This window comes from Leptopilina heterotoma, unplaced genomic scaffold (assembly GCF_015476425.1).
Source record: "Leptopilina heterotoma isolate Lh14 unplaced genomic scaffold, ASM1547642v1 Lhet_57, whole genome shotgun sequence".
Lineage (NCBI taxonomy): Eukaryota > Metazoa > Arthropoda > Insecta > Hymenoptera > Figitidae > Leptopilina > Leptopilina heterotoma.
The window spans coordinates 1,643,859-1,671,726 of NW_025111127.1; the positions used below are offsets into that span (position 1 = coordinate 1,643,859).

At 33.5% G+C, this 27,868-nt stretch overlaps 1 protein-coding gene across 3 annotated transcripts in view; it reads right to left on the bottom strand.

Moving 5' to 3' along the window:
* Positions 1-1,112: 1,112 nt before the first annotated feature.
* LOC122508783 (Bardet-Biedl syndrome 1 protein homolog) overlaps positions 1,113-27,868 on the bottom strand; it is a 44,297-nt gene continuing 17,541 nt past the window's right edge. The window contains exons 1-6 of one of the 3 annotated variants that reach the window (XM_043622329.1): positions 23,031-23,158; positions 11,563-11,772; positions 4,631-4,926; positions 3,975-4,224; positions 3,540-3,719; positions 1,113-2,942 (exon numbers count right to left, since the gene is read on the bottom strand). In XM_043622329.1, the coding sequence (XP_043478264.1) occupies positions 2,316-2,942; positions 3,540-3,719; positions 3,975-4,224; positions 4,631-4,926; positions 11,563-11,730 (1,521 nt within the window). In that variant the 5' untranslated portion in view covers positions 11,731-11,772; positions 23,031-23,158 and the 3' untranslated portion in view covers positions 1,113-2,315. Of the gene's footprint in view, positions 2,943-3,539; positions 3,720-3,974; positions 4,225-4,630; positions 4,927-11,562; positions 11,773-23,030; positions 23,159-27,868 lie in introns of those variants that run through there. The other 2 variants (XM_043622327.1, XM_043622328.1) reach the window with 2 other exon arrangements.

Genomic DNA, 27,868 nt, shown 5'->3' on the forward strand with positions numbered 1-27,868 from the left:
CCCCCCCCTGACCGGGGCTCCGCCCCTATATCCCGTCGGGGGGAGACCCCCCGAACCCCCCGCGCGATCAGCTAGTAAGTACGCTTGACAGTGGTTCTGTGTTCCGAATCTTATGTATGCGTTCATATATGAATGATTTATTTCTTAAAAATAAGGATGAAAATTTAGATTTATTTTGTACATCCTTGAAGGAGTTTGTAATGGCTACACATAAGTATTTAAAACAAGCGTCGTGATTTGTTGACGATTTGCTATTAAGTTGTAATTTTTAAGTTTACATTTTGTAGCCCTGTTATTGGTTTTTACCGTTGGGCTTGGTTTTCTTCAAATAAATAAAAAAATGTCTCTTTGCAATGAGTTAATTCTCGACTCATTTTAATTATAATATTGTTTGACAAATTTTACTACAAATATATTTGATTGTGCGTGTATGTAGATTGTGTAAGTGTCCGATTGATTGAAGATTGTTCTTTTTTTATATCAAGTCAACTCGCGAGAAAAAAACATATAATTGTAAAAAGATAAGACTAGATTTATTTCATTTTTGACAGAATAAATTTCATACATCACTAAAATTGAACATATTTGCTTTTCTTTTAAAAAACTAACTTATCTTGTCTTAATTTGCTTTAATTAAATAATCTGTAATTAATAAAGATTTGTTACAACCTTGTAAAACCTCATATAAACATTTTAAAGAAATATTATAAAACCTTTAGGAAAAAATAGAACAAATCCCTACAGCAATCCCTTATTGAAACTATTAGAAACCTAAGCCTATCTGTTCATACAGTTTATTAAGGTGTATTTTTAGGAGGGTTATTAGTTGCATTGAATAATTCCACCAAAGTAACAGCACCTAGAATCAACCGCATGTAAAAATTATTAAACTGTTTATTTGAAAACTTATTGCAAACAACAATAAATATAAACATTGTATTAAAATACTATATTCATGTTCAGTTATAATTATACAATCTTCTATAGTCGCTATATGACCTGAAGGATCGCAATAACAGTTTGAGATTATTACCTGCTTCATTATATTATTGTATACTTGTTATTTACTTCATTACATTGTCGGCTTATTGTGAACTCATGGAATACCCCTTCTACTCTCTTTATTTAAATTATCAATAATTTTCCAGTTAGTTCACATCGAAAGTTTGTAAAATAAAGATTAAAGATACTATCATAAAATACTGTGTAATATTTATTTAACGATCAATATTCTTTATAAAAACTACACATTATAAATTAAAAAATAAAATAAAACAAACAATTTTTTTTAAAAATCTCTTAAGTCTATCAACGTCTACGTTGATTTTTGTCAAAAAAATCACCCATAAACAACAAGAATTTAGATGAGTTGAATTTTCACTAGTCTCTTCTCTTAAGGGGGAGTGACACCTTTGATCCGAAAAAAATTTGATTTTATTTATTTTTTTTTGCTTAAACGATACTTTATGAGGTGTAGAATAGAAATTATATCATAAGAAGTAATTTCGAAGTTATTTTATGTGAAAAAAATCGAAATCTGTAAAAGGTGTCCAAGAGCGCTTCGAGTTCTTTTTAGCGCCATTGGCTATTTTTTTTTCTTTTATCGTAGCAGCTCAAGAATACTGAAGACAGCTTCAAATTGCTCTAAAGGATGTAAATGAAGGAAATATTAATGTAGAAAGTCACTTATATGGTGCAGACATCGTAGATTAACAGTGGTTTCATTTTTCATGTTTTCACATTACATAAGTTTAAATGCGTTTTTCTCGAAATGACATTTTTCAAAACGGTGGGCAGTCTAGCCAGAACAGTTTTGATCGGATTGACTTCGGCCAAAGTTTTTTTTGTTCGTCATTTACTAATGCTTTCGAGTACGTAGCGGTTTTTTTTTGGTTTGTTTTTTTTTTTGCAATAAATATTTTGAAAAAATTTCGCTCTAAAAATCGACTTTTTTCATCAAACAGCTGCTAAATACACTAAAATTAATATTTTTAAAATATCCTACGTACTCGAAAGCTAAATCTATCGCAGATTCAGAAAAACTTTAAATTTTGGTTTTTGATTAAACGGTCTAACCAGAATATTGCCCACCGATTTACCCTGCATAGAAACGAGACCATCTTCGGCGCCCTCTGTAGGCAACAAATTGAAACTTTTTTTAAGTATAAATATATTTTTGTAAACTTAAAAAGTTAATAAATAAAGTCCTCGAAACCAAATTTTGTTTACTTTATTCCTGTGTCTTAAAAAAATTCATGAAAAACAGGTTTAAAAGGCACTTCAAAGGTGTCACTCCCCCTTAATAATAAATTATTCTAAACTTCAATATCGTCTTCAGACGTTGGAAGCGCAATATTAATAGTCTGTAAAGGTTTAAGAACATTTTTTTTGCATAAAAGAAGTTTTACTTTTCCGGGAAGTTGATGATTAATTAAAGTCGCATTTGAACTAAAAGTAATGGGAACACCAGGAGCTAAAATAGGAACTCTCGAAATGCGAGGTCTACAGTCAATGTTGTTTGTCTTATATACAAAGAACAATTCAGGTTCGGACGCATCCTCAGTGACATTAGTAACAATCGATCGGATTCTATATCTTGGTCCCAATCCGAAAACACTAGATTCTATCGAGATAGAATTATACATTGATTCTTGATGATTGGATAAAGCTTCAAAAGTCTTTTTTGCAACCGTCAATCTCAATCGTATTAAGCCTTGTTGGAATATTTTGTGTATTTTTGATGCCTCTGCTCTTTCTCGTAACGTTTGTTCCACAAAAAGTCTTGTTTTCTTTGGAACGGCAAAATTGCTGTCGCTATTAGCATTTACAGATGTTAATGAACGAACAGAAAAATCTGCTGTTCGTTTTAAAATTTTCACGCAAAGTCCTCCTCCAGTAGTCACCATTGACATTGCTCGCTCTTCCTGTCCTAATCTTCCGTACTGTAATTATTAAAAGCAAAGTGTTATTTATGATTGTTTAAATAATCGTTCGGTTTCAAGTTATTCATATTTGGCAAAAAGAAACTTTCCCTTAATAGTTTATTTTCTCAATTTTCATCTAACAATTTAATATCTAGTAATTATTAAGATAATGAAAATATATCATGACAGCACATTATGGCTGTAAGAAAGTTAATTCGAATCATACCGGCCGGCATGATACCGGCTCGGTTGTACAGTTTGTCTTATGCCCGTACCGGCGAAATTGTACAGGGTCGGATTTTAACTGAGCAACGGTAAAGTACTGGCCCAGTGGTAAATATGGATATAAACCACATTTTTGGTATTAATTCGTTGCTATTTAATATTTATAAGTAAATAGTGTTTGTAAACATATAAATTAAGAAATTAAATTTTAAAAATTTAAAACAAGTTTCAAGCAATGTAATAATAAAATAAAAAATTTCTCTGAGAGCTAAAGAAAGCAAAATTGAACAATATAGAAATGAAGGAAAAACTGAAAAAAATAAATCTTAAATAAAAAAATGTAACAGTAAACATAAATATGGAACAATTAGATAAATAATCGTCCAATACCTTAATTGCGGATACAGAATCTATCATTTTAATCGTATCCACGTGATGCTTCTCGTCATAAATTTTTATTCCAACTTTTGCAACACTCACAGCCAATAAGGAAACCACACTTTGCTGAACTGGCAAGCTGACTAGATCTAGCGACACTCCTGGCAAATTTGTTTGCCACATCCTTATTCCCTAAATAGCAATCATTTTTAAAATTACAATAAAAATAAAATGTAAGAATAAAATAATTATTATTAATTGCAATTTTCTATTAAATTTAATTATTTAAAAAAATAATTTAACATTAAAATTAATTTTAATAAACTTTAAAGAAAGTAATAAAAATAAAAGGGTGTAGCTGATTGTAACTTTTTAGTTTAGTTTACAGGAAATAAAGTTACAGGACAGGAAATAAAGTGATAACTTTATATACTTATGCTTATGTACAGTTTTTGAAAATCCACAATAGGTTCCGTCCATTAGAACGACAGCTGCCCCTTCGCAAGTAAGAGAAGCAATAGATACAACTGGAGCCGGCATATTATCCCACATTTTAAAAGGACTACCTTTTTTTACCGAACCCAACTGTCCTTCTCGTCCAATTACCATTATTTGACCGTCCCCATTCCATAATCCAGTGCAAGTTGTGGAAACTGGTGGCCAGCCAATTGCAATTTTCTCGGACATAAAAAATGACCTAATAAAAAAAATTATTTCATACAATTATAGAAACAAAAAACATCTAAATGCAAAAGTATTTTTATCTACCTTATTATATAATTTAAGGGGGAGTGACAGCCTTGACAGTCGTTTTTCTACAGAGTAAATCAATGGGCAAGATTCCAATTAGACGATATAATTTATAACAAAAATTCAAAGTTTTTATGAATCTGTGATATATTTAGCTTTATAGTAGTTAAGATATTTTAAAAATATTAATTTTTGTGGATTTGGAAACTGTATAAAGAAAAGTTAATTTTCAAGGCAAATTTAAAAAAACTAGAACCAAAGAAAACAAACAAACCAAAAAAATCTGCTAAGTTTTTGTCTTAAAAAATATTTGTTAGCACTTTTTTCAGAAAAGTCATAAATATAAATCGTACCTGGGATCTAACATGTAAAGTTCCCCAGATTCTGTTCCAATGAGGATAAAACTTGAATGATAGTCAGCCCAAGAATCTTTCCGAGAAAGATTAATTGTGGTAACTGCATTCATTCTCACCAGCGGAATGACTCGGTACTGTTCAGCAAAACTAGCTCTTAAATTTTTATCCATTGCGAGAAATTTCAAAGTACGAGGAGACAAGCATCCAGATCCAATTTCTTTTAGAAGCAATTCTAAATCATCCGCTAAATTTAATACATTGATCTCATCCTCCAATCCCGCTTTATGCCAGATCTAAAAATTAAACAATTTCATTGAATTACCAATACTAAGTATATGTTCATTATTTTACTGCAAGAAATATATATTTATATGGGTCATTCTGTGTCAAACGGACAACCTCCTTTTGCCGTATGGCTTTTTTTAATTAAAAATTTACATTAAACAATAAGCATAATAAATAAAGAAATGCTAACAAACAAAATTAATAGACTTTCAAAATTTTCAAATTTGATCAGATTTGCATAAAACTTGTTACTTGGGGGGGTTTTGGTGTCGCTGATTTCGAATCAGAGCCGTAACTTAATGTTTTTATATTCAACCTTGACTGTTATTTCACAATATTTTTGAACATTTTTTAACGGGAATGTCAGAAAATTTATTTCTATACAACTTTTCTGGCATTACTGACAGTTCCGCTCCACTATCTACTTCCATTATTACCATCTATTTTAACTTCTACTAAAAAAATCTAAAATTTAATCTGACACCGAGATCGAGCTGGATTTTCCTCAAGAGGGGAAAGTAAGCACCTAGGTTATAGAACCCATTGTACCAGACTCCAGTTCGCTCGTTTATAGCAACTTCTTAGAGTCCTGTTCTTCTCCAGAAGTCCAGTATCTCTTCTATCGATAGGTTGCTCACCTGCTTAGGGTCAATAATTGCTTGACCCCAGCTAGATAGCCTGATCCTAGCTAACGCTGGGCATTCAGATAATATGTGAGTCGAAGTTTCGTTACTTTCCCCACACAGTCTGCACATAGGTGAAACTTGTCTGCCTATTTTATGCTGATGGTAGTTCAATAGTCCATGACCCGTAAGTAGACGAACTACGGTTCTAACTCTGATCTTATCGAGTTTTAGGAGATCGATCGCTCGCCTCTTGTTAAGTGCTAACCCCAACAGAGTTTTCGCTTGCCTTCCCACCCCAACGTTCGCCCAATACTTCTCATGTTCCTTTTTACCCCATCTTTCTATGGCTCCCTTAACCAAGCATGGCATTATTGCCACTGCTGGTTCAGGACCTATAAATTTCGTCTCGGAACCGATTTTCGCCAAGACGTCTACTCTTTCATTACCCTTGATTCCCGAGTGACCCGGTACCCAAATCAATGAAAGTCTATTTGCTGAACCCAACTCATCTAGTACGCTGCGGCATTCCCAGACGAGTTTTAATTCTATTGTGGGATTTTTCAGAGCCCCCAAGGCCGCCTGACTATCCACACAAATACTAATCCTCTTGCCCTTTGTTCCATTACAAATGGATATTTGGGCGCAAGTTAAAATCGCACAGACCTCTGCCTGCCAGACCGTGGCATGTTGTCCTAATGACTCAGCCACTTTAATGCAGCCAGTTTTCCGATAAATTCCGAAGCCTGCACCGCAGTTCATCTTGGAGCCGTCTGTATACCAGACTTCGTCCCCAAGTGGAAAACCTTTTTTCCAGTCCATTCTGGAAGGTGTAATGATCTTAAAGCAGGGTTTAAATTTCACCCTCTTGATCATTCTATCTTGCACCATACTTAATTCTGGTATTGATAGAATTGAGCGTGGAAGCTTGGTGTGTATACCACCAACCTTCCACCTTCCCTGCGCAGTTAACCTGCTCATAGTAAGAGCCGCCTTTTTCACCGCGGCAATATGCAGAGGTACCTTGGCAAGCATAAATCCCAACGCAGCTGTTGGCGTGGTTCTCATTGACCCCGTAATACCCCTGAAAATCATTGCTTGCAGTTGGCCTAGTTTCTCTTTAACCGTTATCAGTTGAGTCCTAGACCACCAGACAACCACCGCGTGAAGAAACCTTGGTTTTAAGATCATCTGATAGAGCCAGTTGACCATATTAGGCCTTAGTCCCCATGATGACCCTATCGCCCTTCTACACGCCCAAAACGCGGTACAAAACCTGCTATACTGATATTCGAAATGTTCCCTCCAAACCAGCTTTTTATCCAGGATTACTCCCAGATACTTAGCCGATTCAGAAAAGGAAATCTCTTTTCCATAAAATATCGGTTTCTTCAAACTCGGTACCTTATATTTTCTTGTGAAAACTACTATATTCGTTTTCTCTGGGTTTACAGAAAGTCCAGTCAGATTGCACCAATCCTTGACAATCTTAAGCGCACGTTCCGTAAGTTGTAAGAGGGTCTCAATTGAGTGCCCTCTTATAATTATAAGGAAATCATCCGCATAACTTTGCGTATAATATCCCTGGCTATTGAGGTTTCTAATTAACTCATCTGCCACTAAGCACCACAATAAAGGAGAGAGAACTCCTCCCTGTGGGCACCCTTTTGAGACAAGGCCGGTTACCTTGGCCTCACCACACTCTGCCTCCAGGGCCCTTTCGCGAAGCATGCTGTCGATCCACTTAACTAGCGGCTCGGGCACGCCTCGCATCCTGGCTGCCCTGCAGATAGTTTTGCTAGAGGTGTTAGGGAAGGCACCTTCGATATCAAGAAAAGTACCAACCGCATAACCACCACTGCTAATTTGTCCCTCTATTCTACCTACTGCCGAATGGAGGGCTGTTTCTACTAAGAAGCCTGCTCTATATGCATGCTGTCCCTGATGTAGGGGAAAATCTCTAAGACATTCCTGTCTAATAAACTTATCCACCAGTTTCTCTAACGTCTTTAATATAAAGGAAGTTAGGCTGATTGGCCTGAAGTCCTTCGCCGCAGTATAGCCTGACCGACCGGCCTTCGGAATAAACACAACCCTCGTCTTTTTCCAAGACTCCGGTGTATAACCAAGAGCTATACAGGCTCTCATAATTTTACACAGGGGTACTCTAATACAATCCAATCCCTTTTGCAAAAGAACCGGATATATACCGTCCCCCCCTGAAGCCTTAAATGGTTTGAAAGTGCTTATTGCCCAATTGATCTATTAAACACTCCTTTAGCATCAAACTGATTATTTCCTTTTTTAAGAAAAATCAATTTCTGTGCTACTGCTGTGCTACACATACTTTTATTCACTGTGCTTTATTATGCGTTTTTATTTTACTTTCTTTTACCTCATCGCCAAATATGTAATAACATGATACCGTGGATTATATAAAGAATTAAAGCCTTCTTTCAACCCTTTAATGGCCGAGTTTTTTGTGATTAATTTAAAGTCATAATGTATATTTGATTTAATTTATAAAGTATTCAGTATGAGAAATTTTTTTAACCGAATGCACTCCCCTCCACGACGTTGTGGAGGGGGTTTAAATTTGTATGTAATAAACGATGTTCGTAGGAATAACACTTTATCTTTTATAATTTAACTTTAGTTCAATTTCAGGTTTGTTTTTTATTATTATTATTATTAAAGGTATCACCATTCTAAAAAATATTATACATTCTATCAACAAGGCAATACAGAAAAAATAAAGTCAGAGCTAGAATTATAGTGATCCTTTTAACCCAAAATTTTAAAAACTGATATATTCGTAATCAGCGAACCCGAAAACCCCCGAGTGACAAGTTTCACGCGAATCTAGTGAATTTTAAAAATATTCGGTCGCCATATTGGTACCGCCATTTTGAATCTTTAAAAACTGACATGATATTCGTAATCTACGACCCCGAAAACCCCCGAGTAATAAATTTCAAGTAAATCTGATCAATTTTTAAATTGTTTGGTTTATATTTCTTTATTTTTTGAGCGAACTTTATCTACTGTTTACTAACAATTGTTAGTACAAAAATTGTTTACTGGTCACAAACTATTGTTACAGCAATTCCAATTAATATCTGCGTCATCAAAATTAATTTAATTTACAATTTATAAAAAGTAACCACAGACGATAATCAGCGGGAGATATAAATTAACTGAAAAATGTAGTCAACTTTTCTATTAAACATCAACAAACTTCTTATCAAGAAACTATTCTTTATTTGAATGTATTTGATCAAGAATTTTGTTTTTATTGTTTTAAAAATAATGCCTAAATAAAAAATTCCGACTCACTTGGAAAAATAGTTTTTTCACGCATTTATCGATTTTATTATCAATTGTAAACCATTTTATGTAATATATTTTTATAAAACATTTCATTTATCATATCCAAGCATTTTCTTAACTACTTATTTATTTATTCTATCAAAATGGGAAATTTTGAAAATGTTGTAAAATTGACAATATTTAAAATTATAACTTTAAATTACTTTAACTATTTCTTCCTAACTCGAATCAATTTTAATCGATTTATCGACTGTTTGGTATGTGCACCAATGACTTTCAAGTCCATCTACCGTCGACAGTCATAAAAAACCTTAAATTTTGACAATTTGACATTAAGAATTCAATTGCACATTTCATAATATTTTTATCAATATTGCTATTTTAAAATTGTGGTCATAGCCTTAAAAATGGCAAGAACAAATCAAATTTCAAAAGAAAAACGTGCTCAGATAGTAATTTTAAGTAAAACAAAACAAAAAAGGTCTAAGAACGTTAATAAAAGCGATAAATACACAAAAAACAATTTTTTCAAGTGAGTCCAAAGTTTTGCAGGGTAGTGTATAAGCAGGGCCAGCGCAGCCAATATTTTTGAGATATGGAGTTTTATTCTCCATGGTGGGGGGATGAAGGAGCGGATTGTAGGTGAAAAAAGTATTTATTTATATTATAATGTTCATAGTTTATTTTTAGTATTATTAGACTATTAATTATTAAATACTTTATTTACTTTAAAAACAAGAAAGAAAAAGTTTTTCAATGTGTTCAACACAAATAAAAGGTTTTTCTTCTTAAATCGTTTCTTGAAATAAATTCATTTAACATTTTATTAATATCTATATTTTCCAAAATATCCTGATGAATGTGCGACGTTGCAATGTTATTTAATCTCTTTTAAGTCATTGTCGATCTTAAATATGTTTTTAATCTTCTTAATGAAGAAAATGAACGCTCGTTTGTGCATGAAGTACTCGGGACAGTCAATAAAATTTTAATAAGTTTTCTGAATTCTGAAACGAGACTTCCTATTTCAGGATTCGATTTTAAAAACGTTACTACATCCTTATGACAAAGAGAGAAATAAAAGGTCTAACCGACGTCTAAGAAGTTAAGAGGAGATCTAGATCTAGATTCGGTTTAGAAATGTTAAATATAGATGTCAAAGTTGTTTAACTTTAAAGATATTTATATTTGTCATTTAGACGTTTAGTATAATTTTACACACATTTTATAGAATTTAATATTTTCTAAATTTCTTCAAGTAAGCAAAACAAAGAAAATTGTTGGATCAGTACTGATTCCGCTATATTGACGTACTCGGTATATTGACACTGCTGGGAAGCAAGTAAGTGTACGATATTGCGTTTAGTGGTAACATTTACGAATACTGTATGAAGTTTTTGCAGGAAGTAATCTAATATAATCTAATTGCCAGCCTAACAGACGTATTTGCAATTACCCAGATATCGAATGGATTGTTTAAATCGTCCATTGTACCTCTCAATTATTGATAGTGCTCACCAACAAGAATTAACTTATGCTATTATGGCATCTATTTGAACATTATTACACTGCAGTTGTCTATTCGAAGTTCTACACAGCGATTAGACATCTACTTAGCATCTAAAATGTCGAATAGATCACTTGTCTTTTTCGAATGAACAGACGAATTCTGCGCGGTAGACGTCTAATAGACAACAATTTCGACGTCTATACAGATCTCGATTTAGATTCCACATAGATAGATGTTTTGGACGTCGAATAGACGTCGATTAGATCTTTCATTTCTTACTGGGAAAGAGATGACGAGAAGAGATCCACACAGCACATGATATTTCCTAAATATTTCCTGAATATTTCACTGAAAGATTGAAATATTCAATGCAAAGTTCTAGAAATATTTCTGCAAATAGGAAAATGTCCGCTTATGTGGGAATATTGACGCGAAAGTTGAGAAAATATTTCATTGAAATATTTTGGAAATATTCAACTGAAATGATGCGCACTGGTCGAACTCAGTTTCTATGGCCTGTAGAGCTGCGCAGTAGTTTTTGGCTTACTATATCCTGTGGGTTTTAAAATATTTCAGAAAATTCCTATTGGTTTGAGGTGTTTAACAAATTTTTCCATTTTGTGAAATATTTTCACAATATTGCAGAATCTTTATGTGTAATATTGCAAGAATATTTCAATGAAATATTTTCTACGAAATACACCATGAAATACATGTATTTCATGGTGTATTTCGTGAGAATGAAAAAGTATGACAAATGGAATAGGTTATGTAGATTTAGAATAGGTGAGGAAGTGAAAGAGTGAAAGTACTGGATAGACGGATTTGAAAAAAGGTGTAGAAATTTGTGGTTCTGAAGTAGAAGGATGGAAGCATGTGTTGGAGAGATGTGTAAGAGGTATGGATGTGGGAGGGGTATTGTTAGTTTTTCTTTTTATGTTTTGACGAAGCGAAGGCATTTGGAACTGGAAAAGGAAACCCGGTGCTCTGGCGGATTGCTAATTAGGAATTAAATTATTATAATTAAGTTAATTAGTATAAAATAGTGAAAGGGTTGCGTGCGTTTAGTTGTAAGGAAATTGTATGTCTAGGTTAAGTAGATGTTGATGTATTAGGGAGTCTCGAACCCTGCGTGAGTGGGGAGAGTAAATATATAAATATACATTTGAGTATATACCTACCTCTCTTTCCTTTGGATAAGCATCTAAATACGGTAAGCAAAATTTAAAATGCGGTCTCATATTTTTAAAAATGAAAACACTGGCACCTGCACCTACAGCTATTGCGGCAGAACGAGGATTTCCATTTTCAGAATGAAAACCTACAACTCCACATGGAGCATCAACCATACTGTGTTCAATTACTTGAGTTTCTTCTTTAAACACTCGAATCTGAAAATAAAATTTTTTTTAATTCTACTTGCTGACATATATTTATTATGTATGTGTATTAATAACAATAAAAAAGTTTTGTTACATTGAAAAAGGGCTCTGTTTTAGCGGATAACTTATACTATTATGGCACCTATTTGAACATTATTACACCGCAGGAAAAGAACAAAGTCGCAATAGCGACAGAGTTGGAGCGCCGCCCTCGAAGGTTTTAGTGGGTCGGGGCTGGCAGTAGGTCTCCAGCTTATTGAACAATTTTCATTTTATTTATTTTGTTTTATTTTCTTCTATTTATTTTTCATACCAACCCCACATAACCTTGGAGTGCGGAATCCAAGGTATCTGTAGGCAGATTTCCCAAAATTCTCTAAGCAAAAAAAAATGTCTTACAAAAATGCGGATAAGATTGGATTGTGTAGCATGCTTTCTATATATATTTATAGCATATAAACCCGTTTTAAATTAAATTCCTATCTTCCCAGTAAAAAGGAAAATATACGTGAACCAAGGATAACTTATACCATCTCCTAAGCAGATAAACGGAATATTTTCTCAGGGCTTTAAAAGACAAAATAACGTTTGTTTAAATTTAATGAATTCGCTTAAAACTGGATACTCGGGCGTTTTTGGGGTTGCTTATTACAAATCTGAATTTAATTTTTCAAAATTTAAAATGGCAGATCCAATATGGAGGAATATTTTTTAATATTCTAATTGGTTTTCTCGGCACAGGAAAAGGAAACTGTGGAAAACCTCTTCTGAGTACAACCGGTTTATCGATAGCCGAGTTCTAATGGTGTGTACCGGACAATAATCGACAGTGCACATCATTATACCTCGATGTCAAACCACTCGCATGATATATATATATATATATATATATATATATATATATATATATATATATATTTTAGTCGGAAGTAGAAAATCTGTAAATTCAGATACCTGCCCCAGTAGCACGTAATATTACAGCAATATTGAGAACACTGTCTTAAAATGACCAATATTGCCTCAATGTTGTCAATATCACTAGAACATTACGTGCTACTTAAGTAGGTAATGAATTCCAGGGTATGTGGAAATGACCGCTCTTCTTCTTCCCCTTACCCTGCTCCTTGACTTGCTATTAACCCACTCAAGCTATGTGGGAGCGTGGGAGGGAGGAAAACTAAATGTCTTCCTCCCCCCATGCTCACATACAGCTGAGCACTGGACTCCTCCGGTCAACCTCATCTCCCGTCTCTATCTTTTCCCTTCATTATTTTAATAATGAAGGATTCAATATGTCTCCACGAGTCCACGTTCTGAACCATGGTAGATACCGTGTTGTCGACGTTGATTTCAAAACCAACTACCGTAAACATGGCCATTCTATCATGGCTCCAGTGATCGCAATAAAAGAGAGTATGCTCCGCGTCATCTACTACAGCATCACAGTCGGCGCATTTTGTTACTCTGTTAGGGTGCGATCCCATGTGATCAGAATACGTCGACCGAAAGCAGAAAATCATGAGTGCAAAAGAGATAGGTAGATATTGTTGTTCTTTTCACTCTCATGATTTTCTGCTTTCGTTCGACGTATTCTGCTCATATGGGATCGCACCCTTAATCTTAAAATACGAAGGTACTGTCGAGAACATCCGTGACCTGACAACACTTGTGTTAGCTAGTAGCCAACTTCTCCGTGCTTTCTTCCTAGCCAAGTGGCGAGGTTGGGGATTAGGCGATATGACCACCCTCCTTTAAGATCCCCATCCCATCTCTCTTGCCATCTTTCAACGAGTCTACATCTCGCCTCTTTGCGGATAACCGCTTTAGCAAGATTCATACTCTGTTGTTCTTGCGAGGTAGCTCGATCTTTGTTGAGCTGAAAGACCTCCTGTCTTAATTCCAATGGCGGGAGGCTCGCAAGAACCAGAGCAGCGCTCGTTGAAGCTGTTCTATAGGCTAAAACCACTCCGCGCACAACCACCCTGCGCGGAGAGTAGCTCGTCAGAGATGTCGCGGTTCTTTAGGGACTTAGCCCATGCAGGGGCAGCGTAGAGCTGCTTTGTTTGAACCACGGTCGCCACTAATGGGCGTTTCTTTTCCCTGGGATTACCGACATTGGGAATCATGATGTTGAACTTTTATTTTCGATCCAACGTGACTCCCAGGTATTTCAAACTATTTCCCCAGAAGTTTTCATTCTGTCCTATCCGAATCTTCGAGACCTCAAAGGATCTTTAACTTGTGACAAGCAAAGCTTCTGTTTGAGCCTTGGGGAGCTCCGCACATCATTTCATGTTTGAGATGACATGCATCGCTCTTGTATTCAATCCATTTGTCGCTAAGATAGTTGTCTATCATTTGCAATAGATAGGTTGGTACCCCTTTACGACGCATCGCTTTGATGCAATTGCCCCACTTTGCGGAGTTAAATGCATTACGTATGTCGATGGAAACAAGCGCGCAGAATCCATTCTTCTTGTCCTCTTTGCCACCTTTTTTAATTTCTCAATCATTAAGAGCTCCTCGTCGTACTCTACGCAGTAAGTAAAGTCCTCTCTGGGGCTAGGTTACACATAGGGAAACAGTGCCTTTATGATTTCTAGAACCAAAATCGGATCATCCAAAGCAGGGGTTTTATGCCTTGTCACTAATTTCTGAGAGACAATCTTAAAGGCCAAACTCCACGGATCCTTCTCGGAGTATCCGATTAGGCCCCTCCAGAAACGGTGTTGGCTACTTTTCACGGCCTGCTTAAAAGTACGCCTGGCTTTATGTCATGTTTCCCGCAGCTGGAGGTTTCCCTTAAAATGGGTAAAATTCCTCCTTGCTGCGTGGCATTCTCTCTTGAGACAGACCAGTTCTTCATTCCACCAGCACATAGATCCCTTTCCATTTTTTCTTTTCTGCCGGCGAGGCATAGACTACTGCCTTTTTTAGATTACACAAATATCTCTTAACTTCAACCATATTGATTTTATATCGATTCCAGAAGTTTTTTAAAAATACATTATGAATCGCTTCACCAGCTTGTTCCGACCATATTCCAAGATCGCTTTTATTCAATAAAATAAGACACTGAGACAGATGCTTTAACATCATTTAGATTTTTAGTGTCTCGTTAACTCCTGTTAAGTAAATAAAAAAATTAAAATATAATAATAATAATAAATAATAATGGTAACAGTAAAATAATAATACTATTAATAAATAATAACTACCTGTACTTTTAAAAGATTTGGTATTTACTTTTCTTGTAGAGAAAGAAGTATTGACAATTTTGTCCATGACTTTAAAAGATGAAACGAAGGGTAGTAATTTTAAAGATCCAACTTTGCCACAAATTTCAGATTCTTAAAGTTTATCAGGATGTTTTAGTAGTTTTCTACAAGCATTTCTACAAGCAAAGATCGTTCTCTACCTAAGAGCAGCACTAAGCCGTTCCAAAAATGATTATTTGCAAAACCTGTTAAAATATGTAGTTCTGAAATGACGCATTTTTTTAGCTCGCAGGTTTCGTCGCCAAAAGTTTTCAAATCATTCTCGTATTTTTCTTCTACTGCTTCAGAATCAGAAATCATCGTATTGTTGTACGACGGATGATACGTCACAAAATTTGGGTTTTTCCCAAATTGGCGTCTCAGACCTAGGCCCGACAAAACAAATTTGGGTATTTCCTAAATCGGCGTCGTAAACCCACGCCGACAAAACTGGGTTTTCCCCATGTCAGCGCCGCCGAACCTGGGCTGGACGACACAATAGTGCCAGCGAAACAACGCCCTTCACAACTTTGCTACTCCGGAATTATGCAACGAAAGCAAATTTATCCTAAATTATTAATTTTTTTTATATATATATATTAATATATTTTGTTTCCCCTTTTTATTCGCATTAGTTTCTCTTTCATTTTTTTATATCTATTAACGGCCTTTACTTAATTTGTCTCTTATTACTTTATTCTCCTTTCCCTTATTTTTATATCTTTACAATATTATTAGTTTGTACTCGCGAGTTGTTTCTTTTCTTTTTAGTATTATGTATGTCCGAATGCGTATGTATGTGTAGATATAATGTTAATATTACTAAAGTATTTTTATTTCTTTTACATTATTAATATTCCTAATATTTCTTACTTTTTGCAATTAGCGAACAAATAATATTAATTTAGAATGTATTTTACGGGAAATTGGTGCATGGAACAGGTTGGACATTAGCGCTGCGGTATGGTCTCCGCTCGACTGACTGTCTTCCCGACGCACCACGCATGCGCCCCCGGTAGGGGGAACCGAAGCGCGCCCCGAATGGTTCCTGACGAGTAGGAAGGGATGCCTGAACTTATGGCCGGACGGAGCGCATAAATACTGTGCGATTCCCGGACTCGCTCTCAGTTGATGGACCGACACAGAAGACGACACCCGACGCAGCTCTCTCTGGACGAGAATCGTGGAGAACCGAAGCCACCGCCTTCCAGCGTGCACTCGACCTGTCAGTCTACCAGCCAACCGGCCTACCAACCAGCCAGTCCGTGCACGATTCCCTCTAGGATTGAAGGGAAATAAACTGGAATACTTTGAAGCAGTAGAGTTATCTTTTCTCTCTCTGGAGAATACCCGAGTTCTCATACAATCCGTCCTTTTTAGGACGACAATTTTTGACGTTACATCCGTCCTTTTCAGGACGACAACTTTTGCCGTTATATCCGTCCTTTTCAGGACGAACGTAAGAATTTTTTTGTTTTTGAGTTATACCTGGGGAGCAAAGAAATACGACACCTACCTGGGGACAGTGCCAGAACCTTGATTGGGTTCGGCACCCGACACCTAGTGGTCTGGACGGGATTTTTGAGTACGAACCCTGCTTGGGATCTACCTTAAGTCACCGCCAGGGTCGTCGATAGTGGACCACCGTAACACGAACCTTGCTTGGGTTCTGTCGGGGTTCGCATGTGCTCTCCAAATACCTCCGTTCGACGACGCCGCTCCGGCAAGGCCGCTCGGCATCGTGCACACCGTCGCGTCGCTCGGGAACATAACGCCGCCCTACAGGTAGCTTAAGACTACGATCCGTAACGACCGGAGCCAGCCGCCTGCATGTCCCGGTTCTTCGTGGAATTGAAACGAGGACATCCTTTCACCCGGGACCCCCGTAGCCGTATTCTTCGACCTCCGCGCCTCGTGTTATATTTACCGGTTCCGGACTACTCGGTGACACTCCCGACGACATCACTCTCTTGTCGACCGACAGAACCTCGTGGAGAGGCATCTGGCCATCGGCCCGCAGTGGAAGAAGCTCCACCCCGATCTCCGACCTCGGTAGCCCCGCCACCCGCTAGTCTAGCCACACGCGCGTCCCGTTTGGAGGAATTATTCGGGCTCACCCCGGAGAAGATTGGGTCCCCTACAACACACTTTTTCTCTTCGGACACTTTGTTCATCCCGGTGGGCGTCTCCCCAGAGGCATTCTCCCCAAATCCTTGTCGTGATAGGGTCCGACCGATCCCTTATCCCCGTCGACGTTTAAGCTTCGAACGGTAAAAACAAACAAACGGCCCTTTTCAGGGCCACCACAATCTCTGACGTTAGAAATATTTAATCAAACAACTTTTCTTTGAGCCATTCCTACACCGCTAGGATAAGGGTCAAACAACAGTATTTACCAATAAAACATTCTCTCCTGCATCAGATCTTAAATATTGTAATGGTACAAAACAATATGGGCAGGGAAATGAAGCTGCTGCTGTTTGTTGTATATTCACGATTAACAGTAATTTTAAATTAGACACGAATTTGAATGGTATTTAGTTAACCTTTGTTAAATAAAATATAAGTTTTATATTTTCGTAAGTTTCTTTTATGTTTGGAACCACGCATAAAATTAAGAATCTACGAACACTAGTCATTCTCCTTTTATTATTCTTTTCTTTATTACAATCGATTTCTGAACTGATACAATCATCGCTTAAAAAAAGTTGGTTATCATTTAGATTGGCGTAAGGCCAATAGGGCAGGAGTATAAACAATAAAAAAAAATTATAAGTTACGTTTAAAAATAAAATAAAAATATACACACATTACATGAGAATAAAGTCATTGTTTGAAATAAAAAGAAATCAAAATATAAATGTCGGATCGAATTTTAATCAATTTAAAATAACATTATCGAACAAAGAAAATTTTGAACTGCAGCCCTTTTACTTATTGAACATTAATTAGTAAAAATTAATGAATTATAGAAATATTACATATATCATTCTAAACAGAATATATACAAAATAAAATATAAAACACATGCACACATCAATACATACATACATATACACAAATCAATCAATTATGAATATCAATTTACTTTTTATACAAAAATATTAAACAAAACAAAATGAAATTGTCTCGTGTAAATACTTAACGGAAAGCAGTTGAAGCGACGATTCCCTCCTCTCTGGGGGCGCATAATTATTCCTCAAATTTCAATTTCCTAATGTTCAAAACATCGAAATTCTTATCATCGAAACATCATTTCGCATAATTTTCAGTTTTCGAAATTTCATTCAACATAATTTTTAATTTATCGATTTATTCTTTATCCTATTATTTAAATAGTCGAATTGTTTTTTAATATAATTTTTAATATGTCGAAAATTTTTTTGACATACATTTTGTTTTTCCGAATGACTATTTGTCATAATTATTAATCCTCCGAATTGCCATTTGACATAATTTTCAAACCTTCGAAATATTATATTACATAACTTTTATTTATCGAAATAGAAATGAGAAAAATATTTGAAAATTTCATTGTTATTTTTAGGACAAATGAACTTTCTGTGACTTGCATTATAGGTTAAAAAGTAATTCGGATGTTTAAAAATTATGTCAAATGGAATTTCGGACAAATAAATTTTATGTTAAATGGTTATTCGAATAAATGAAAATTATGACAAATAAAATTTCTGAAATATGACATTTCGTAGATTTAAAGGTTATGTCTTATGAGAATTCGAGTAAATGCGTTTTATGTCACTTGATAATTCGAGTAAATGAACATTATGACAAATAAAATTTCGATAAATAAAAGTTATGTAATATAATATTTCGAAGGTTTGAAAATTATGTCAAATGGCAATTCGGAGGATTAATAATTATGACAAATAGTCATTCGGAAAAACAAAATGTATGTCAAAAAAATTTTCGACATATTAAAAATTATATTAAAAAACAATTCGACTATTTAAATAATAGGATAAAGAATAAATCGATAAATTAAAAATTATGTTGAATGAAATTTCGAAAACTGAAAATTATGCGAAATGATGTTTCGATGATAAGAATTTCGATGTTTTGAACATTAGGAAATTGAAATTTGAGGAATAATCATGCGCCCCTCCTCTCTGCCTACAAGGTTACTACCCAGTAAGAAACGACCCTACTAAAAATAAAATCACAAAACGACAGAAATTTAGTCAGAATTTCTGATGATTTTAGGCTGCATTTGTTACGATTGCAGCCACAGAACATCAAGCTTGAGTCATGTTTAATCAGAAAGCTTCAAAAGTAGTCAGGTTTTTTATACAAAGTCGACCCCTTTTTTACCTGAAAAAAGGTCGACTGACCGTCATAAAATTGAAGAGAAATCTTTTTATTTGTTTATATTCATACTTATTTAAACATTATACTTGTTTTTTATCGACTTAGAATTCATCTAACAATATGCTCTTATCATGTATGCAATATATCCTTTAGAACTTAAATTAAAAAATGATATCCTTTTTTATTTATCAATTACGGTTTTCGAGATACGTTACAGTTTTCTTAAAAAAATGTTTTTTATAATAAATTTTAGATATTTGTAATTGTGGAGATTTCTAGATTTTGAATTTATATTCATTTTACTTGAAATTTTAAAATTGCAAAACTTTTGAGCAATAAAAATTAGGTTAGAGACCCGAACCTCGTAACAATAGACCTGCGATTCTATTGTGAAAAAAGGGCTACGCACAAATCTCAAGTTTTAACGGTACTTTACATTTACCGACTATATTTCGGTGAGGGGCTGTAAATAAAAAAAAAGATTTCAATACTCAATAATCACAATCCATAAATATCAGGATTCAACAGGAGCATAAAAAACCCTTTAGTCAGAATTAACCAAAAGCTTCAGGAAACGTTAAAGTAGTCACAAAACATCACAATTTCTGACGTTTTCTCTTTATTCCTGATTTTATTTTTAGCAGGGGAAAAATTGAAAAGTATTAACCCTAGAAGGAGTAACTGGGGTGTCTGGACACCCCAAGCAAAATTCAAAGTATTCCCATGGCTTAACCAATAATTTTTTTACGCTCAAAACCCGTTGATAATTTAGTTTAAACCTCTATCTTTTGACACCTGTATGTGCCGCCAAAAGTTTTGCTCTAGGAAGAGCTCTATCTCCTGCTAAAATACGTCTGGGGTGTCTGGACACCCCAGTTACTCCCTAACGTTAGAAAAATTGTCAAGATAAGTAAATTAAAATTTTTTTAAAAAATCGTTCTTAATCAGTTAAAAACATCTAATAAAGTATAAATTGATAGGTTATGCATGAAAAAGTTGTATTTTATAAAAAAGAAACATTTTTATACAAAAATTCTATTTTTATGAAAAATAGACATTCTGTATTTGTAACAACTTATGAAATTTGAGTTAAGATTTATTAAAAATTTCTGTGCTCTCTCTACAGTCAGAAATTAAATTCTAATACAGAAAAATGTAGTATATGACAGTCAAATTTAAATTATAAATTCTATATTGTTAATAATATTTTAACATATATTAGAGGTATTAAGAATTGATAATTAAAACTTTGATTAAATATTAATTTACAGAATCATTTCATAAGTTATTAATTTTAATGTTAATGTATTCAGATATATTAAGTTTGTAAAATTTTAAATTTATAACACCATTTTTAGTAAATATTAATTGTTTAAGTCCATTTTTATGATTTTCACTATTCGTCAATTGTCTTTAATTTCTTTCACTTCAGATGTTCAAATAATTATGTTTTTTGGAACTAATACAAAAACTAATTTTTTCCCCTAAAAGTGTATCTATTTAACTTTAAAAACCTAAAATAGTTTTTAAATTAGTCAAATTCTTAAGAAACTACAACGTTTTTTGTAAAAAAAAAGTCAATTTTGCAATTTTTTGGTGTTTGTTTTGGGTTTTTACGGTTTTTTTTCAAATTTTTTTTAATTTATCAAAGTATAAACAATATTATTGTATTCCTTACTAAAAAACCAATCAATTCATTATAAGAAAATTTTTTTACGTCAAATAGAAACCTTATAAAACAAGTTTAAAGCGTGGGGTGTCGGGACACCCCAGTTACTCCTTAGAGGGTGAGTAAATTAACGTACTCCTTCTAGGGTTAAAAAGATTCTATTCTTTTGAATGCCATTTCTGTCCAATACTTTTCTATCCAGTGAGAGCAATATAAATAGTAACGATATCAATCCTCTTGAATATCCAGTAAGAAAGCAAAGATTAAGAAGCATTAAAAAAATTATATCCTTTTAAATACCATTTCTGCCCTATGCTTCTGAATTCCGCGACAGTAGTATAATAATATAATACTAATATTGTTGACATATAGAATGTTCAATTACTTTCAAATAACTGAACTCATGAATTATTTGCTATTTTAAAAATGAATAATTATTAAATTATCAGTTAAGAGGGTTAAAAGTGTTTAAAGGTCTCTGAAATTTTTAGGTTATGATTTATTGTCTAACAGAATAACGGCCCTGACTCGTTTAAATGACGTTAAATTGGTAAACAATCAATTTTTCAGCAAGTTTTTCTTTGAACACAAACACTTTTTACAAAATCTGCCACTGTATGTATCTTATAAATTACAAAAATCCAGAAGATTGCTTGAATGCATGCAGAAACGCGGTTCCAATGAAAAATTGAAAAGTGATACAATGACAGGCTGTAATAATTTCGGATAGGATTGGAAAGCATTCAGAAAAAAATTTTGTCTTTGTTAAAAATTACAAAAAGAATTGAATAGCATTCATTTGTAGACGAAACGTGGTCCTATCATGGTATAGAAAAGTATTGGACAGAAATGGCATTCAAAAGTATTGGATAATTTCTACTACACCATACAGAGTTTGAATTATTTCAATCCTTTTCAATTTTTCGTTTCTTACTGGGTATCAACAAAACTCCAGAAACGGCCAAAGATAATCCTTAGATAATTCCACCGATTGTAGGACATCCTTTCAATTATTAGGGGCCGTCCATAAACCACGTAGCCCCATTTTTGGGGAATTTTGACCCCCCTCCCTATGTAGTACGCTATTACATGTATTAGCGCCATTTTTTCCTCTTGTCGTAATTAATTGCTTGACCCCCCCCTCAAGAGGCTACGTGGTTTATGGATAGCCCCTTATATATATGATATTTCTTCGGAGAAATGAACCTTGGTGGATGTTTAATTGAAGATGATTTAAGTTTTTTCAAAAAAATTTTAAAGTTAAAAGAAACAAGATTAAAAATACGAAAAACTGATTTTTTTGTTATTACACAAATTAAAATAACGAAGACGATAATTTGTTATTATTTAGAAAAGTTGACAGTTTCTTTGACAACTGTCAACAGTTAAAATTCAAATTTGATATCATGTTCGTAAGCAGCGACCTCAAAAACCTTATTACTGTCTTTTTTATAAAAAACGATCACTTTTTACAGAAGTTGACAGCTGTCAACTGTCAAATAGTCAATTTAACATCATTTTCGTAATCAGCGGCCTTGAAAACTCTGACAAACATGTATCACTTATTTATACTTATTATTGCTATTTAGACAACTTAGATTATGATTTCTGTGTTTGGGGAGTTTGTTATTAATTTATAAAAACAATTATTAAAAAAAAATTTTATTACTTGTATGTTTTTTATTTTGATACTGTGATCCACGGTGAAGAAAATAAGCCTAACTTGATTAAGAATTAATAATATTTAAAAAAGCCACAAGGGTTTTTCTAATGGAGCTCTCACAGCTCTGCCTGCCTGCGCAGGCAGTAATTGGAGTAAGAGAGAAAATCAATTAGAGTGAAAGAGATAGTAAATTCAAATTTGTATGCTGCCTACTAGCTGTGAGAGCGCCTTAAGTTAAACTTTAACTGTTGTTTTCTCGAAAACTTAAGGTTTAAAGTTTTCGCACGTAAGGTCCCTTTTCATAGACCAAGTCACATATATATTAAATTTATGAGAAAAAAAAGACAAATACCTTTCAGTGTCCGCGGCCGTCACATGAAAATGTGGCGCAGACCCCGCTATACATTTAAGAAAACAAACCATCGCTTCAACTTTGATTAAAATGTTTCCATCCGGCACGTGAGATAATCTGAGCGGGAGGTTTGACGTCGAAGTATAATGATGTGCACCGACGATTATTGTCCGGTACACACCATTAGAATTCGACTGTCGATAAACCGGTTGTACTCGGAGAGGTTTTCTACAGTTTCCCTCTCCACTGGCGAGAAAACCCATTAGACGGGTGGTCCAGGCAAATGCGAGTACTCCTAACCTCAAAGTCGTTCTGTAGAAACGCAAAAACAAGTTGGTATATAAGAGTGTGTGTTCTGACAGTTGGCCTAGCTTCAAGTCATTTAAGAAGAAAAAAAATGTTTCCAATAATATTACTTCCTCTATCACTCTACCTTGTAAACCATCAACATTTGCCCATACAACTGGTCTTGTTTGCCTTTTTAAAGTTTTGTTTGTCGCAATATTAAATTAAAAGTTTCCTTCACTGTAAAGTTCATTTAAGGTTCAAGATTTTCAAGATAATTGTTTTATAACATAAACAGTTACTGTTTTTTCACAACAATACATCTTAGAAGATTAGTTAATTCCTTAATATGATTAAAAGATAACCGTTGGTCGTTCGAAATTCATTTATGCTCTCAACACGAATCAATCTAGAAATTTGTGCCTTTAATTTACCTGATGATAAATTAAGTTTAGAACCCAGTAAAAAAAAGTATTGGAAGAGAGCGAAATCGCATTGGCGGTGAGTTTCTGATAATACGTTTTCTCGTGAAAACCGTATTGGGGGCTTTCTGACAATCCTGCTTTTTCACCGTCAATCCCGTCCTCTTGAATCTTTCGATTTCTCGTTTATTGACTCGATTTGGCATTTTAATCAAAAAGACTGATTGATTTAATGTGTAAAATAGCTGATAACAAACAGGAAATATAAAATTTTGTTAAAATGTAAATAAATGAAATTTGACAAACTGTTGGTCCATTACCATATATGATTTAGGGTATTTTCTAGATAAGCGCTGTGACTCATATTCACAGCGCCCCTAGCGCGAACGTCGAAAGCTCCCTAAATCATGTGGTAATTGATCAACGTACACAGTCGATGTCGAGTCGATCAATAAACGTGAAATCGAAAGGTTCCAGAGGACAGGATTGGCAGAATGCCCCCAATACGGTTTTCACGCGAAAACGTATTGGCAGAAACTCACCGCTAATGCGATTTCGCTCTCTTCCAATACTTTTTTTTTACTGGGAACCTTTTGTGCTAAATGATAATTGAGAATCCGTACTCCTTTTTTCAATCTATTTTCTTTTTAAAGAAATGTCCACAATTTGTTCTTAACGTTTTTCCGGTAATTGTTCCAAAAATTTGTATATATTATCTCGAGCTGTAATCTTATTACAATAAATTATGCCTCGATTCCTTGCCTATTATAGTATAACAATTTTTACATATCGTTATTTAAGATTGTGATTCTTCAGATTGAATTTCACTTTCTGTGTGATCTTTTTCATGAATAACAGTTGCAAACAAACAGTTAGATTCATCAATTTGATTTGATAATTTTCGCTTATTTACAGCATCCTTAACAACTTTTTCATGACCAAAATTTTTTGATTTTGAGCATATGATACAGTTACATTAATCGCCAGTAGATCGAGTAGACTTAGAAAGAATTATATCCTTAAAATTGGGCATTTCTTGTAAAGGCCGTTTAAAAATTTGTTTCTCGTGCTCATCAAGCGATAACTTATTTGTAGTGCAAATACTCACCGAAAAGTGGGAATTATTAAGGGGCCGTACACATAATACGTCACGCGGCTAGGGGGAGGGAGGGGGTCTAAGAATTGTGACTAAGTGTGACATGGGGGAGGGGGGGGGTGAACTCATGTGTTACGTCACAATCTTTTAAATTCAAAGATTATAAGAAATTATATGTGACAATGTCACTTTTTCTATATAAAACAAGTTAAAAATGCTGTAAACTATTTAATATCTATCACGTACCTGTTTAACATCTATTGGTATATTATTTATAATATGATAAATAATATATTCTCTTAATTTGAATCAGTTAAAAATCATGGTTTTTACTGACAATCAGCAGTGACTGACTTTTTGCTTCTGAATCAGTTAAAAATAACTGAAAAATTATCCACAAAACACCGAAATTTTTCTAAATATTGTATATTAAAGATTTGCTTGCATAATTCGAAAAATTTACTTGCAAAGTTTATTTTAAAATTGTGTAGGGTCAATTGGGGGTAAATGTAAACAGTAGATGTTTCAGCTAAATTTACAAATTTAAAAATAAGTACGACGTCAATATTTTTACCTCAGCTCACCTACAAGATGTTCTGAGTATTGCCAATATTTTATTTTGACAATTGGCAATGCCATAGTGTAAGTTATTTTTTAATGCAAAAATGATTGAAAATCAAAATTTTACTGTTTCAGTATTTTGTCTCGCATTTTCATAAAAATAAATTTAAAAATCAAACAAAAATATGTCATTCTTCCTTATTAATGAACTAACAAAAATTGACTTTGATTTTTGATTTTCGTCAATTTAGTTAATAAATAATTAAGTGTTTACATTTACCCCGAGAATTCGAAAACTCGGGGTAAATGTAAACAGAACTTTAACTACATTTTAAAAGAAAATAATTGAATAAATTTGCTTCTATTTCATAATTTCATTAATTTGGCAATGTAAATATTACATAGAAAAGGAAATTAGGTCCTCTTTGAAAAAAAAATTTAAAAAAAAAAAAAAAAAATTTGATCAATTTTTAAAAATATTTTTAGGTTCATTCGCCATTTTGAAAATTTAAAATTTGACTTTAAATTCGTATTCAGCGACCTCAAAAACCCCCGAGTAGCCAGATTCAAGCAAATTTGATCAATTTTTAAAAATATTATTTTTAGGTTCATCCGCCATATTGGATCCACCATTTTGAAATTTAAAAATTCGATTTTAGATTCTTATTCAGCAACCTTGAAAACTTCTTTTTACCAAGTTGAATGAAAATCTATTAAAATTTGTTCAAGTTATTCAAGTTTTTACATTACTAATTTTGTAATGGTTGATTGTTTATTTATATGATACATTATCAGTCAACTGGTTGATTTACTATACATCTACGAAGAATTTTTTTCCAGTTTTTCCATCCCTTAAAACAGTAGTATACTTGAAATAACTTGTTTCTTAAACCTCGCTTAACTACAGTGGTGTTTACATTTACCCCGAATTTTAGGAAAATTTCAAAATCTCGGGGTGAATGTAAACAGTCAGTTTTAGGCGATTCAGGTGCATCAATATTTTTTTGTACCTCATAAAATTTTTCTAGGTAACACTAGCAACAAGTTCATGCAAAAGAAATTCGTCCGTTTTACCTAACAAAAAAAACTAAGTTTTTTGGTGAAAGATACATATTCCGTTTACATTTACCCTAATTGACCCTAAAGATTTAAATTTCTCACTCCAATAAATGTCTATCGTCAAATTTTCTTAAAAATATAGCTTGAAAGTTTACTGAACATTTGAATTACATTTTCGACTATTATACTTTCGTGAAAATTTTCCTGAAAATTTAAGTTAAATTTTCAGGAAAGTTTCGCACTAAACACTTATTGAAGTGGGATATTTAAATCTTTACACAATCTTCACTAAACTTTGCATTTAAATATTTCGAAGCTTGCGAGTAAATCTTTAATAAATTGTTAGAACAGTTTCGGTGCTATGTAGGTAGTTAAACGTGACTAATTTGAATTAATAAAAAAAAATTGTATTGAAACATCAATTATTTTTAACTAATTGTCAGAAAAAATATTACTATTTGAATTAGTGTCTGATTTTTTGCTTTTAAATCAGTTATTTTTAACTGATTCAATAATTTAGAGTGTATAGGATATAATATATAATGTCCAATGTATAAAATTTACAGTGAAATTTACGTGTGTGACGTGACGTAGGGGGAGGGGGGGGTTCAAGATTTGTGACGAAGTGTGACATAGGGGGAGGGAGGGGTTAAAAATGGTCAAAAATCGCGTGACGTATTATGTGTACGGCCCCTAATATCAAAATCTGGGTTTACAAAGGTCTTAATTAAATTACTATATCTGAAAGTAATTAAAAAATCTCTCATTTGTTTCTTCCAATTTCCATTTTTTGCCTACAAGGAGCACACATTTTAACTCAATTTTCATCATGAGAACATTTAGGTGTCATTTTTAGTTGTCAAGATTTACAGTAAAAAACTATTATAATCCACAATATATTTAATTATTCGTGATAAACAAATATTTTACTAACAACGTAAAATAATAAAAGACAATTCACTTACTATTAATATTGATGATTTAACATTTATTAAAAAACGTTTTTATAATTAACAAACAAGTTTTAATCATTTATAATCAAAATGTCACAACGAATTAGGTTAAAGCTGTTTATCCAGTAAACTTATTCAGATAGGATTTTGTTTAAACGTATTCTTTTCGATTTTTTTCGATAAATACAATTCAAACCCCGTTTGATTTATATGTTTATTTAATAAATTAATAAATGAATTACATATATATGGGGCATTCCACGCCAAATCAGAAATCATTTTGCTTTTGCATCTCAAATTTTTTTTCTTTTAGTACAGTACCGTCCGAAATTGTCAGTCCACCCATTTTCAAAGGAATGACAAAAATTTTTTAACATAAAATTCATGAAAAGTAAAATTTTTTTTGGTTTATATTTTGAAAGACGATAAAATTTTGAAAAGAATAAGACCTTACAGAAGTCA